At 38.7% G+C, this 14,894-nt stretch overlaps 1 protein-coding gene across 1 annotated transcript; it reads left to right on the top strand.

Annotated features, from left to right (window-relative positions):
* Positions 1 to 3,934: 3,934 nt before the first annotated feature.
* On the top strand, positions 3,935 to 13,456 carry SLC25A6 (solute carrier family 25 member 6). The gene is made up of 4 exons (XM_070750895.1): positions 3,935 to 4,284; positions 6,762 to 7,248; positions 10,134 to 10,274; positions 11,231 to 13,456. The coding sequence occupies exons 1-4, from the start codon at positions 4,174 to 4,176 to the stop codon at positions 11,386 to 11,388; spliced, it is 897 nt and encodes a 298-aa protein (XP_070606996.1). The 5' UTR covers positions 3,935 to 4,173; the 3' UTR covers positions 11,389 to 13,456.
* Positions 13,457 to 14,894: the final 1,438 nt, after the last annotated feature.

The raw sequence follows: 14,894 nt of genomic DNA on the forward strand, positions 1-14,894 counted from the left end.
TAGCAGTCAGATCTCAGAATTTTTTTAAAAAAATTACCTGAAAATAATTCTATTTGCCTTGAAACAGTGTGCTCTGTCATCAACAATTCTTCCTTGTTCCAATATTTTCAACAACTTTTCCATGCTCTTCAGTCCCCCTCTTTGGGGAACTGTCAAGACAGTGATGTCAATTTGAAAAAGAAACATACCATGTTTCTCTGAAAATAAGACTGTTTTATATATTTTTTGAACCCTGAAATAAGCACTTGGTCTTCCATGCACTCAAAAAAAGCTCGATTGGGTTTATTATCAGAGGATGTCTTATTTTGGGGAAAACAGGGTAGAAGGCATAGATATGTGACGTCGATCATTTGGCACAATTGCCCAAAGTGGCACACAGAGCCATGTTGCCTGGCACGCGCAGCGTCACCGGTTCCTCTTCCAGCTTTCTGGCGCACATGTGCATATGATGATCAGCTGGCCTTTGTGTGTGCGGTAGTGACGGAAACTGGAAGAGCTGATCTTCGTTTTCTGGCATGAGTGTGCGCAGCCCAGCTGATTGGCATATGTACATGCATAGCAGTAACCAGATTTGCTGGACAGTTGTGCATGCATGCAATAGACACCAGAATTTTCTGGTGCACGCATGCCCCAGGGCAGTTCCTCTTCAAGGTTGCAGTCCAGGCAAGCATGAGAGAAGTGCTCCCTTTCTCCACTTGGTGCCGTGAGCATGCACGCTCCCTTTTCGGTACTGAAAAAGTTCGCCATTTGCCATAATTCAGGACAGATTATAAAATGGAAATACTTTCGTTAATGACTATTATTGGGTCCTCGGTAGAAGAGAACCAGTTTTAACTCTATTAAATGCAGCAGTTGAAAAACAAACACATTTAATTTGGGCAAACTACCGGTACTTCCATTTACAGTCAATAATTATTTCCATGGGCTTGTCCATAAAATCACCAAGAGGTCAAGTTTGAAGAAGGCTACATTTATTCTTTCAACATAATTAATTTACACATTTTGCTAGGGGTATGGAAAGACTTTCTAGCCTATTTTAAAACTAGATTCAAAATGAGATAACTTAGTAATGGAGAAAATACAAATAATCGAAATGTGTAGGACAGCCAATTGATTCGAAATACATGGATTAAATTGGATTAAGCACAATGTTTTGAGTCCCACATCTATAAAAATCAGTTTTTTAAAAATGCATATAGTGAACATATAGCCTTTATGATGTATAATTTAAAAAATATACATAGTTTCTATGTATATGCAAAAAAGTCATTACAAAACAATTAGATCATTAAGAATCAAATTTTTAAAAAGTCTTCTAAGAAGTTTCCAATTTTTAATTTTTCAGCATGTACATTACTCAAATAAAAGGGAATACAAATTAACATTTAATACATGAAAGTTTGCAGCCATTAGCATGGGTCATAAAAGTAATAAAATGGGGCAAAACTCACTTAACTGTCTTGCTTAGCACCAAAAATTGGTCATAAGTCAAGGACTACCTCTAGATCATTTAAAGTTAATTCTACCAAAAATTTTGCCTTTGTAGAGAATTTTCAATATGTGGTCTTAACAAAAACAAAGCAGTAGATTGCAAAAAGTAATTACCATTTGTCTTAAATTACCTATTTTGTTTTATTTTCAGGCCTTGAAACCTTATTTTAAATTCAGGGTATGACATCATGCCTCTTTCGAAACAAAAGTTAAAGATGGAACTATATTTTGGTTTCAATGCATTAACACTTTAATTACGGTAAACTCTGGGACTGGGATTCGCAGCTCAACTATTGCAATGCACTCTACATGGGGCTATCCTTGAAAAGCATTCTGAGACTAGAATCAGTCCAGAATGCAGTTGCGTAAGCTGTTGTGGGTGTGCCTAGGTACACCCATATCACACCAACACTCCATGAACTGCACCAGCTTTCCATTTGGTTTCTGGACACAATTAAAGGTGTTGATTATCACCTATAAAACCTTACATGGCTTAGGGCCTGACTATTTACAGGATGGTCTTCTGCCCCATATCTTCCAGCAACCGATTAGGACCTACATGGTTGGTCTTCTCCAGGTCCTGTTGGCCAAATAATGCCGACTGGTGGGACCACATGGGAGGGGCTTTTCTGTGGTGGCTCTGGCTCTCTGGAATCAACTGCCTCCAGAGATACACACCGCCCCCACCCTCCTGGCCTTCTTAAAGGCCTTGCCAGCAGGCCTGGGGCTGTTGAATTACACCATTCAGCTCCGGCCAGAGGTAATGAATGTATTTGTTGAATGAATGTTGAGGGGTTTTATATTGTTTGTATTGTTTGTATGCCGCCCAGAGTCCAAAAGGAGTTGAGTGGCTTATAAATTTAATAAATAAAATAAAATAATTAAATTCCCTTCTAATTCTTTAGCAAAACTTTTCTGCTCCTCCAAGTCCAAAATTCTAAAATTGCAGATTAATTTTATTCACCAAAATTTTATTCAGCCTACTATTGGTATTAATGAAACATGGCTTTCCTGGACTCTGTGTTAATAAGACAGCAAAGGAGAAAGATAAATAAAATAAGATAAATAGGGATGGTTTCTGTAAATATTGCTGTTTTAACTGTCCCAGTTAGATGGAGAAAGCCAATTCACTATCAGAAGTAGAAGAGTAGAAATATATGTAGCAACTAATAGCTACAAAATAAAATCCAATACATTTGCAACAGTTTATAATGGACAGCAGTGGTTCATAAGCCATATTGTAACATTGTAATACTCAGTTCCTCCTGTTATTATCCACTTTATTATTTGAAGGTAGTTTTTAGGTATAAACATGGGCACTAATGGTAATGGCAGCAATCAAAGACTCAACTTAGTAACTGGCTCCAATCTAACTGATAGTAATGAAATGGTTAGCAGGACTGGTCTGACTTTTCAAATGAGTTTCAATTGTAGTCATAGGATATCAAAGGCTGACCTGGAAGCAAATCCAAATGCGTCCACTGTACAAAGGTTATCCTGAAAGTAAGTTTAAAGGCACATAGCTCTTGCATGGAATGTTTGCGGGGGAAGTTGGTATTACTATCGTGTAGTGGGAAGCCAGCAGAAGCAAATGAGCAGTGCCAATGGACAGTAGTTCATCAACTGGCGTGAAGGTTAGAGATGAGCGCCCTCATTCCATTTCCCTTCAAGTGCAAAGTGCGCACTGTAATATGCTACCTCAATGCTAAGGGCATGAACGCTGCCGCAATGGGTGACCAAGATGCTTACTGAAGCACACAAAATCGACAGTCAAGGTTGAAGGCAAGGCTTTTCTCAACTTTATAGTGACAAGATCTCCTGTCTTTTCTCAACTGTATAGTGACAGGAGATGAAACTTGAGCTTATCAGCATACTCCAGAGTACAAACACCAATCAATGCAGTGGCACCATATCTATTCTCCTTCAGCCCAAAATTTCAAAACTCAGCAATCGGGGAGAAAAATCTTACCACAGCCATCCCGCACCCATCACAGCGTTCATGACCTTAGCATTCAGGTAGCGTATTACAGTGTGTACTTCACACTTGGAGGAAAACGGAATGAGGAAGCTCACCTCTAACCTTCACCACAAGCCAGTTTGATCTACTGGCTATGGGCACGGCTCGTTCTCTTCGGTTGACCCGCTACACGATAACAATACCAATCTCCCCTGCGAACATTCCCTGCGAGAGCTGTGTGCCTTGTAACCTTACTTTCCGGATAACTCTCCTACTTTTAATAAAAAATAAATGTTAGCTGCTGCCACCACCCGGACCGTCGCAGCAGACGACAACCCTCTGTAGCCGCTTCTGCCGGAGGACTGCCAGGGCCGCAATCCCAGACCGGGGTAAAAGGCGTCTCGACTTGCCTCCACGTGGCTCCAAATCCTCGGCTTCCTCCAATTCAAAGGCACCTTAAGGAGGAGAGCGCCAGGAAGGCCTCGTGAGGGGAGGGAGAGGGGACCGAAGGGAAAGGCAGCCAGCCGTCCGGCACAGCCCGCCTCTCTTCGTCGAGCCCGCCAATGGCGCCCAGCGGGCGGAGCTTCCCGAGCCGGCCATTTAGCTCCCGAGCGCAGGCAGCCCTTCCCTTTCGGTGTCTTGGCGCTGCGGACGCAACAAGCGCCCCGTTCCCCAGCCCCTCCCTTCGGTACCACCCGGCAGCTCCGATCTAAACTCCTGCAGCCATGGCAGACGCGGCCATCTCCTTCGCTAAGGACTTCCTCGCCGGCGGGGTGGCGGCGGCCATCAGCAAAACGGCGGTGGCTCCCATTGAGCGGGTCAAGCTCTTGCTGCAGGTGAGGCCCGCCGAGCGCGTGGCGCGCGGGGGGTGGGGGAGGGGAGAAGCTCTTAGCGAGGCAGGTCAGGGATGAGGGGGACCTCCGTCTCTTCACGACCCTCGACCATGGAGAGGTAGGGGGACAGAGCGGCTCTGCTGTAGGGACAACGGAGGCCGCTCGCTCCGCGTGGCGGCCGCTCCAGGGTGCTGTCAAGCCGGCTCCCTTCCTAGGAGGTTTTGAATCGCCTGACTGAGAAGGAGGCAGCCGGGACTGGTGGGTAGCGGGATCCGTGTGGGGGGGAGGAGGTGTCGGCTCGTATTTGCATCCGTCCCCTGCTTGGTTTCCCGCTGGGTCTCCTTTGAGTTGGAAGAAAGGGCGGGAATAAGAGAGGTCGAACGAAGGAAAGTTAGGAGCCGGCCGCCATTTTTCTTCCGGCGACGTGTCTTTGATTGACAGGGCGGCAGACGTATGGGTCCCTACTAGATTAAGAGAGGATGCGGTGGGGCTTTCGCCTTTTCCCTCTTATATCTCGCGTGACTTGGCAGGAGCGCAAGGCTCTGCGGAGTCGGCGAGAGGAGTGACGTTTCTAATGCGGCGGTTGGATTAGCCCCGCCCCTTCGCTACCTAGACGCTGGTTTCGTTGTCTGCTGGCCGCCGCCTTGTATTTTTAAGTGCTGTTACTTCCCGGTTAACAGAGCACAAGACGTATCTGAGCCATAGAGACGAAGTTACTACTATCTCCTTTTTTCTTATTTACCAAACCCACACATAATTCCATGCAGTTTATCGCTTATTCTGAATTTATTGATTCAATTTATATGGCTGCATATTCAACAGGCGAATATTCCAAGGGATGAAAACATCAAATACAAATGAAAATGGATAAAATAGCATGGGGCTACCTTTGAAAAGTGTTCGTAAACTTCAGATTGTGCAGAATGCAGCTGCGAGAGCAGTCATGGGCCTACCTAGGTATGCCCATGTTTCACCAACACTCCGCAGTCTGCATTGGTTGCCGATCAACTTCCGGTCACAATTCAAAGTGTTGGTTATGACCTTTAAAGCCCTTCATGGCACTGGACCAGAATATCTCCGAGACCGCCTGCTGCCGCACGAATCCCAGCAACCGATTAGGTCCCACAGAGTGGGCCTTCTCCAGGTCCCGTCAACTAAACAATGTCGGTTGGCGGGCCCCAGGGGAAGAGCCTTCTCTGTGGCGGCCCCGACCCTCTGGAACCAACTCCCCCCGGAGATTAGAACTGCACCTACTCTCCTTGCCTTTCGTAAGCTCCTTAAGACCCACCTGTGTCGTCAGGCATGGGGGAACTGAGACATCTCCCCCGGTCATATACAATTTATGAATGGTATGTGTGTATGCATGTGTGTTTAGAAAATGGGGTTTTTAAATGTTTTTAGTAGAAATTTAGATTTGTTGTAAATTGTTTTTTCACTTTGTTGTGAGCCGTCCCGAGTCTGCGGAGAGGGGCGGCATACAAATATAAATAAATAAATAAATAAATAAAAAATATTCTGAGTGTTTTTACAATCTGCATTAACAGGAGAGTCATACATTCCTAGACTTTGGTCGGAGTTTTGTTCAAAACTGCATAGGTTTTAAAATTAGGTAAATTTATTTAAGATGGCTTTTTAAAACTCATACACAAGGAATGTGTAGAGAATTTTAAACTTGTTGAATTTTTGTATGCAAAAACTGTCCACAAACGTTTATACCATCTCTAAGGGGTTTGAAAAAAGTCTGTCCTGAAATCTTGGACAACACTGACGGTATCAATAACACTAGGTAGATCAATGCTTTCAAAGCAGCCTACTATGTATTACTACAAAGTTACTTTTCTAAAGTTTATGGTTACTACAAATACAATAGAATGTAATAGTTGTAGTTTTTCCAAACAGCAATACTTGCCTACACTCATATAATGCTCCTACCCTGACCTTTTAGATCCTTGTTTTTACGTACACCCCCTGTATTAATATTGTGAGTCTTTTGTCATATACATACACACACTTAAAACTTTTTCATTGGCTACCTCATCCTTATTAACAATAGCAATAGTGTTTAGATTTCTATACACTTCACAGTGCTCTAAGCGGTTTACAGAGGGTAAGCATATTGCCTCCAACAATCTGTGTCTATGATTGTGATAAAGTTTGATTTGATGAAATGTTAGGTGGGAATAACTTTCCATCTTTGTTTATTCGTAGTTGACCATTATAGATTTGAGGCAAGCTTGCCTGTTCCCATTATTTTCCAAGACAGTATCTTTAGAAATTTTTCTTTTGCTATAAAGTTCAAATTCTGCATGTTTGTATTGTCAAAACAATAGATGTTCATTTAAGGTTATATATAGTTTTTTAAATATTATTTATAATGTATATACAGATTACACTATCATAAATATAATTTCATGTTATTTAAATGATGCTTCAGAAAGAAAAATACATCTAATTTAGAGTTTTTTAAAAACTTCTTACAGGTACAACATGCAAGCAAGCAGATTGCTGCAGATCAGCAGTACAAAGGAATCATTGATTGTGTAGTCCGCATTCCCAAAGAGCAAGGAATGTTGTCCTTCTGGCGTGGAAATTTTGCCAATGTTATTAGATACTTCCCAACTCAGGCACTCAACTTTGCCTTCAAGGATAAGTATAAGCAAGTGTTTTTAGGAGGAGTAGACAAACACACACAGTTCTGGAGATATTTTGCTGGTAACCTGGCCTCAGGTGGTGCTGCTGGAGCTACCTCCCTCTGCTTTGTCTATCCTTTGGATTTTGCGAGAACCCGCCTGGCAGCAGATGTTGGAAAAGCTGGTGCTGACAGAGAATTCACAGGTCTGGGAGATTGTCTCGTCAAAATCTTCAGGTCTGATGGCCTGCGTGGCTTATATCAAGGCTTCAATGTCTCTGTTCAGGGCATAATCATCTATAGAGCTGCTTATTTTGGAATCTATGATACAGCAAAAGGTAAGTAAAATATTCAGGCTGGTCTTGACAAATAACCTAGCATATCATTTTGAAATGTTGTTACTGATAGGTAAAGGTTATAGTTGCTGGATTCAATTGCTAAAATATGATAATTCTGTGGTATGATGTTTGGAAAGAAAGACCTTTTATATTTCAGTGGGATATATAGGAAGTGAAAGAAAGGGAAGAAAAAGAAGGCCAAGACTGAAAAAGAAAAAGAGGATTTGTATTCAAAGAAGAAAGTCGAATGATAACAGTAGATTATTTAAATGCTTGCATTTAAAGAAATATAGCTACTTTGAGCAATATTTAACCCTGCTGTTCTGTTCGGGTCGTATGTGACCCGAAGCCAAGTTTGAGTCCCTGTAAAAAATTTTCCCTGCATATCTGAAACTTGAAATTTCATGACTATCCATCACTTCAGGGGTTCTCTCTATGAGAATTTTTTTTGGGGGGTGGGGGGCTTAGTTTTTGCTGGGCAAAAAAAGTTACAAATCTTCTGTTCGGGTCACATACGACCCGGACCGAAAACTCTTCATTTGAAGTGCTTATGTTTGGTCAATTTGAAAACTTTTTTCACTTGGAAAGTAGTCTGAACATTTCTGCACACAATGATATGAAAATTGAAATGAAAAAAGTAAATCTTATTGGTTTATTTTGCGGATATAATGCACGCCCCCCCGTTTTTGTGATTTTTTTTTCAATTTATGGATAGTTTTGCTTGCAAAATGCATTCTATTTTACTAAAGTTGGTGTGGGATTGGTAGCTTGAACATTTCTGAATATAAGAAAAATATAAAGGAACTGAAAAAAATGATTCTTATTGGTTTTTTAATATCAGAAATAAGGCCTCCCCCCCCCCCTCGGCTGCTTGCAACCATTTTCACTTTTTATTTTTTTATCCTCCAAATCCGAAATATTCTTTAAAATCTTAGGCATTCATTTACTCAATTTAACAATGCTGATCATCAAAAAATATTTTTGAGGTGGTGGCTAATTGTTTTCTGGGCAAAAAAAAATCATAACTTCGAGTCTGTTTCTGTTCGTATATGACCGGACCAAAAATAATTTTTTTAGGTACTTGAATTTGATCTTTTTGAAAACTTTTTCAACTGGAAAACTAGTTTGAACATTTATGAACATAATGATATGAAAATTGAACTGGAAAAATTGAGACTTATATTTTTATTTTGATCAAAAAGCCCCTCCCCCCCCATCCTTTTTTAATTTCGTGTCAATTTCTATTTTTTTAAGGCTACAAATCCCTAAGGAATTTCCCCCCAAAAGGTTTGATATACTAAATTGAACATTTCTGAATATAAGAAAAATATAAATGAACTGAAAAAAATGGTTCTTATTGGTTTATTTTTGCCACAAAAAGGCCACCCCCCACCCCCGGCCTTGCTATGTGCCATTATTGTCACTGTTTATACATATTTGTCTAGAAATATTTGGAATATCCTTTTGAAAATCAACCACATTGTAGCCAGAGGACTAATTTTATGAAACAAATCCATTTTACTAAAAAAAAGTATGTAAGTTTGAAATTAACAGCATAATTTTTATATAAATTGAAATAATTGAACACGGGGGGAGGCATACATTTATGTGCAAAATAAACCAATATGCATCAATTTTTCCAGTTCAATTTTCATATCATTATGTTCAGAAATGTTCAAGCTACCAATCCCACACAAACTTTAGTAAAATAGAATGTATTTTGCTAGCAAAACTATCCATAAAGTGAAGACTATTTAAAAAAAACGGGGGGGCATGCATTTCATCAACAAAATAAACCAATATGCATCAATTTTTCAAGTTCAATTTTCATATCATTATGTTCAGAAATGTTCAAGCTACCAATCCCATACCAACTTTAGTAAAATAGAATGCATTTTGCAAGCAAAACTATCCATAAATTGAAAAAAATTTCACAAAAATGGGGGGGGCGTGCATTATATCCGCAAAATAAACCAATAAGATTTACTTTTTTCATTTCAATTTTCATATCATTGTGTGCAGAAATGTTCAGACTACTTTCCAAGTGAAAAAAGCTTTCAAAAAGACCAAACATAAGCACTGCAAATGAAGAGTTTTCGGTCCGGGTCAGGGTGACCCGGGAACAGAAGATTTGTTACTTTTCTTAAACAGAACAGCAGGGTTAATCTCTGTTTTTATAACGTGTATCCACAATTATGCTTAAAGTTACATTTTCATCGCTATTTGGTTAACACTTTCATTTTATTATTATATAGTAGGGTTCTAAGTTTCAGCTATCAGAGCTGTGAACTATCATGAAGCAGTACACTGATCTCAGAAATAATTTTCAAAATTTTGAGGATGGCATCTACTCAAATAGTTCATTATTTTGATACTGATTCTGTGATTCTCACCCCACACAAGACATATAGATAAGATAAATAACAGTTAAAATATTCTGTTGAACTGAAGAAGCCTTGGGGTCTCTCTGAATTTGTTTGCAGACATTTCATTACTCAACTAAGTAACATTATCAGTACTTATTAATGGTATTGACAATTTTACCGAGTTTAATAATGCAAACATCTGCAAACAGACAAGTTTAGTGGGAACCAAGGACCCCACATCCTCAATCTTATTCTCTTGTATATTTTATTAAGGCAAAAAAATGCCTGGCTATTTATTGTTGTCTTTCTGAAAGTGGAAAGAATAAGACTAAACGGGATTTTACCCTTACCACTAGCTCTAATTGATATGGGATGAACACCTGCTTATTAAACACTAGTCCTCTTGTAAATAGAATAATTAATATTATTTTTTTTTGTTACCTTTGTACATTCTTAAGTGATGCTTCCAAATCTAAATGGAAAGCAGTCAGTATTTTCATGAGTTTTCTTATATTACAGGTATGTTGCCAGATCCTAAGAACACTCATATTGTGGTAAGCTGGATGATTGCACAAACAGTGACTGCAGTAGCTGGCGTGACCTCCTATCCCTTTGACACAGTGCGACGTCGAATGATGATGCAGTCTGGGCGTAAAGCAGGTAAATAGAGAACTTGCTTATAAACTTTGAAGCAGGATGGGGCTCTCCCCCGTTTGATGCATTGTGTGCTCTGTTTAAATATAAAGCTATGCAACCTCATTCAGAATAAATATTATTGGCAAAAATGTAAAGTATATATTAAGTCATTCAGTGCTAGCAGATTGACAGAATCATGTCTTCAGTTGAGTTGTAATACAGATGTGCTGCATTCTAATAAATGGAATTGTACTTCTGGTCCGCTGTTTTACCTGTATACCTTAAATAAATATTGCCTGAGAGATTTGTCCTCCACAATCTCCTCATTCTGACCCAGATCCCCAAATACAAAAAACCTTCTAATGTGAACTCGAAAGATTTCTTTATTAGGAATGCTGGCAGCCCGGGGAAAAAGTTTCTCTGGCAGGCTAACAAGTCAGTGTGGAAGATGAATAGTTGTCTGCCACACCTATTCATCTCTTCCCCGTACATTTTATCCCCAGAGCTTGGGTGGGGCCTCACTAGCAACGGTGGCTCTTCCTTCCCCATGGTGGGCTCATGGCTTTCCACTGCTCTCTTCTTCTCTGCCTTCTGCACAGCCGTGTGTCAGGCAATGTACACAGCTTTTTCTCCTCTTCGTCATCAGCCACCTCCAGAATTGGGGGCTGTTAATTCTCCATCTGAGACGGATAGTCCAGGTTGTGTCTCTGTGATTCTCTGCCAGCTCCATTCCTTCTTCCCTCAGAGCTCCCAGGTTGCCCTGATGCTGACCCTGACTCCCATGCTGCTGCGTCTTATTCGGCTGCTGGAGGGGCCTGCGACCTACAAGTCACAACACTTTTATAATAAAGGAATGTAACAGAACTATTTGGTGCTATGTTATTGAAACTATAAATGCTGGGTAGTTTCCTTATTTCTTGTGGATCTTGCTACATTTGTACTTAAGTAATTAAAAAAGAATCTATTTATTTTCCCCACAGCTGACATTATGTACTCTGGAACAATTGACTGTTGGAAGAAGATTGCAAGAGATGAAGGTGGAAAGGCTTTCTTCAAAGGCGCATGGTCTAATGTTCTTCGAGGCATGGGTGGTGCATTTGTGCTTGTATTGTATGATGAGTTCAAGAAAGTCATTTAAACAAAATGTTATTAGAAATGTAAATTAAATTGACAGATCATGTAGAATAACTTGCCATTATGGACCACTGACTTAAAAAAATTCCTACTCAGTCTTATTTATCGGGGCCAGATCATGTTTAAGTAGGACTAGAAACTGCCTTCAGTGAACTGATATAAATTATACAGGCATCAGAACAGACAGTCCAATTCATTGGTTTTGTCTTGTATTTGGTGTTGGTTATAGTAGCTACAGTTCAGGGTCCAAGGAAGCTGATCTGCTTTTGTCTGTAGATCAGCTAAAAGTTTCAAGTCCTGTCTTAAAAGGACCATAAAAATCATGTTTTTAAAAGTGAAAAATATTCCCTTAGCCAATCTTGTTTTTTCACTTGTCCTTAAGCACTATGTACTGTTTTTGCACAGCTGAACATCTAGCATTTGTGTTCTCCAATTTGGGGCATTCTGTGAACAATAAACATAATTAACTATGTGTCGAATTTATGACTACTACATCTTGAGTTTTAGGGCCAGTCTCATCATGCAGTAAGATGTGGTTTACTGATCTCGGGTAGCATTTTATGCATGTGCATATCCACCTACACAAAAAGTGGGAGTGGGATAAAGTAAGGAAAGAACAAGTATGGTGAGACATTTTAAAATGCTGTCCCATGGTATGTGTTGGGGAGGTTCTTGGGCATAATCACTAGATTTAAAAACTCTTTAAATAAGATGTGCTTGTATAGGACTTCAGAGGTTTTCATCATGCTTTTATGAAAATGTTAAAATAGTTTGAAATAGGAACACATGTGAATACAGTGAAAACATAGCTTGAAAATAGTAATGAGATGGTTAAGCAGTGTGTATATTGGGATGCTAATGATTATAGATCACCTAAGAATAAGTAGAAAGTAGAGCTAGGGGGAAAATGTTGTGTACATGCTTTGTAAAGCAGCACATGTATGTGGCATTAGAAGAAACATGGTATGGGTCTTTAAATATTTGAAGCAGAATATCTTATTCATGTTTCCACATGGTATTTGGACTATTTAAAAACAAGTAGCTATTAGAAGTGTTCATATTGGTATTAATGTGTAGAGTATTGAATTAAAAATTTAATTGTGAAATCAGAGAAAATTAGAATTTTATGCTAATTTTGATTAGTAGGTTTAAAGGATGATGGTACAATAAGAGAATTTGACTTTCCAGCTCCAGAATTTGAAAAAGGTGAAGAGAGACATAATGCATCAGTTGTTTATTATCTAGTATTATTTGAATGAAGGCCAAATGTTCTTTTTTTAGTTTATTGTATTTAGCCTATTAACTTGTGAATAAGCCCATCTACAAATAATCCAAACCCAGTTTTGAGGTGTGTTTTGGGACCCAAAATAATTACTGTATACAATATATACCTGGTAATTATCAGAAGAAAGTTATATTGCCATTAAACTGTGATATATAACAAAATTAAAATTGAAAATGGACCTGGAAAATTGTATTTAAAAATGGCCAAACGTCCTCTGCAGGCATTGACAGATAAACACTGACAATCTGTTGTTGCAACTAAACTATAATTCATTCTAGAATTATATAATGTCTTGCAATGCCTTCATAATGTATCCTTTGTGTTCATTTGGTACGTGAAGTCAGGAACAATTTTGAGTTTCAGTCAAAAATTGTGATAGTAGACTTTATTGGACAATATATTAAAATGTATCCCTATCAACAAGGCAATTGGCAGCTGACTTTATATTTTAAATATTAAGTACTTTTTGCTATTGAAAAGTAAAAAGTCATATTTTAAACTGGTCTTTGTTCACTTACAAAAACAAGATATATAATCTTATCTCAAAAATTATTAAATATATCTAGTTCATCAACTCCGTCACATAAAAGTGTAGTCAAGGGGCTCTGAAATGTTCAATAAAACCAAGAAAAGAGCAGCTAAAAGTGTTAATTTGAAAAGGGTGCAGGAGGAATCCTCGACTGTCAGCCTATCTATTACACATGCGTATAGCAGCATTATTGTGTAGTGTTCCACACAGACCTGGGTTGTATCTTCCTAATTTTCTGCAATAAAGTTATTTACCTAATTATGTGTTTGCTTGGGAGTGTGATGGTAGCAGGAAGCTCTGATAGTCATGCTTTTGGAGTCTCAACTGATCTTTCAAATATTTAATGTGGAGCTTGAAAGCTACAATAGTATCAGTATTAAATAACACATTTTAAATGAATTGTCAATAATAGTCTAGAATGTAAAGTATTTCATGTTTAAAAGGATCAACATCTCACATAATTTCAAGATGTGAGGGGTCTGATTCTTTTGGTTAAGTTTTCTTGCAGACATTACTCACACTAGGTAACCAGTGCTAGTAGATTAGATTTAGATTTATTAGATTTTTATGCCGCCCCTCTCCGAAGACTCGGGGCGTCTCACAACGACAACCATACAATATACAAAGTACAAATCCAATATAAGTTAAAAAACAATTTTAAAACCCATAATATTAAAAACAATCATTACTACACAATCACACCATTCTCATATTGTAGTCAGAAGAGTAAGGAGAGGTTTTTGCCTTCCTAGCTGAGGAGAGGAAATTGTACTCCTTACTAGCATTGATGATGTTACCTAGTTTTTGAGTAATGAAATGGCTGCAAGAAAACAACTCAGCTCAAACAATACCAAGGACCCCCTCATTTCAACTCTGAAGTACAAATATTCTTCTTTATTGGTTTTCAAGATGTATCTTGAACTGTTAAGTGAAGTAACAGAAAACAATGATAAACATTCATTTATCAACAGTTGAAACTATAGTTCTAAAATTCATAAGGCTAAGTCTCTTGAAATAAGCATATTTTCTGTATTCAGCATAATTTTCAATGTTAAAACATTGAAAATGTTAAAGCTTACAAAAATATGAGAATTTTGAGGTGGTGCCATGGATGTCTTCACAAAATGTTTAGTATGAGCTTCCCACTCAGAACTGTAATGATATTGCCACTTGAAACTTCCTTTTGAAACATGTTTCTTAACAGAGTGTTGCTTTTGTATAAGTTGGAAATTTTAGGAACCAAAAATGCACGCACACACACACACAAACTGAACTAAAATACTGGAACCATGAAAAATGCCATCTTTGGATAAGCCAAGTAGTAAACAAATTTATTTACTGAAATAGGAAAATGGACAAATAGAAAAAAATGTGAGCTTATCCATGAATTGACATATCTGTGAGTATACATGGTACCTTTCCTTAATGATTGATCTGCCCAAAGTACTAACAGAATTTGCTTGTGCAAATTCTCCTACATTCAAGCATCCACAAAAAAAAAATTAAAAGTGTGTGGGGGAAATTGGTTCCCTTTGCACAGATGAATCTAGTCAGACCTGGCTCCCAGGCTGCCCTTTTATTTTGAAAGTGACTTTAAATTCAATTTATATGTATGTCTACATGCTTATGTCATCGAACCAACTAGCATCTGAACAATAAATCCCAATCCACAGCCGTGTAAACACAGAAAGTTTCA

Source organism: Erythrolamprus reginae, chromosome 4 (genome assembly GCF_031021105.1).
Source record: "Erythrolamprus reginae isolate rEryReg1 chromosome 4, rEryReg1.hap1, whole genome shotgun sequence".
Classification (NCBI taxonomy): domain Eukaryota; kingdom Metazoa; phylum Chordata; class Lepidosauria; order Squamata; family Dipsadidae; genus Erythrolamprus; species Erythrolamprus reginae.

Excerpts from the sequence above, each read along its gene's own strand:
- SLC25A6 (XM_070750895.1), top strand. The coding sequence starts at position 4,174 with ATGGCAGACGCGGCCATCTCCTTCGCTAAGGACTTCCTCGCCGGCGGG. Across the intron at positions 4,285-6,761 it reads GGGTCAAGCTCTTGCTGCAG|GTACAACATGCAAGCAAGCA; the intron begins GTGAGGCCCGCC and ends AACTTCTTACAG. Across the intron at positions 10,275-11,230 it reads GCAGTCTGGGCGTAAAGCAG|CTGACATTATGTACTCTGGA; the intron begins GTAAATAGAGAA and ends TTTTCCCCACAG.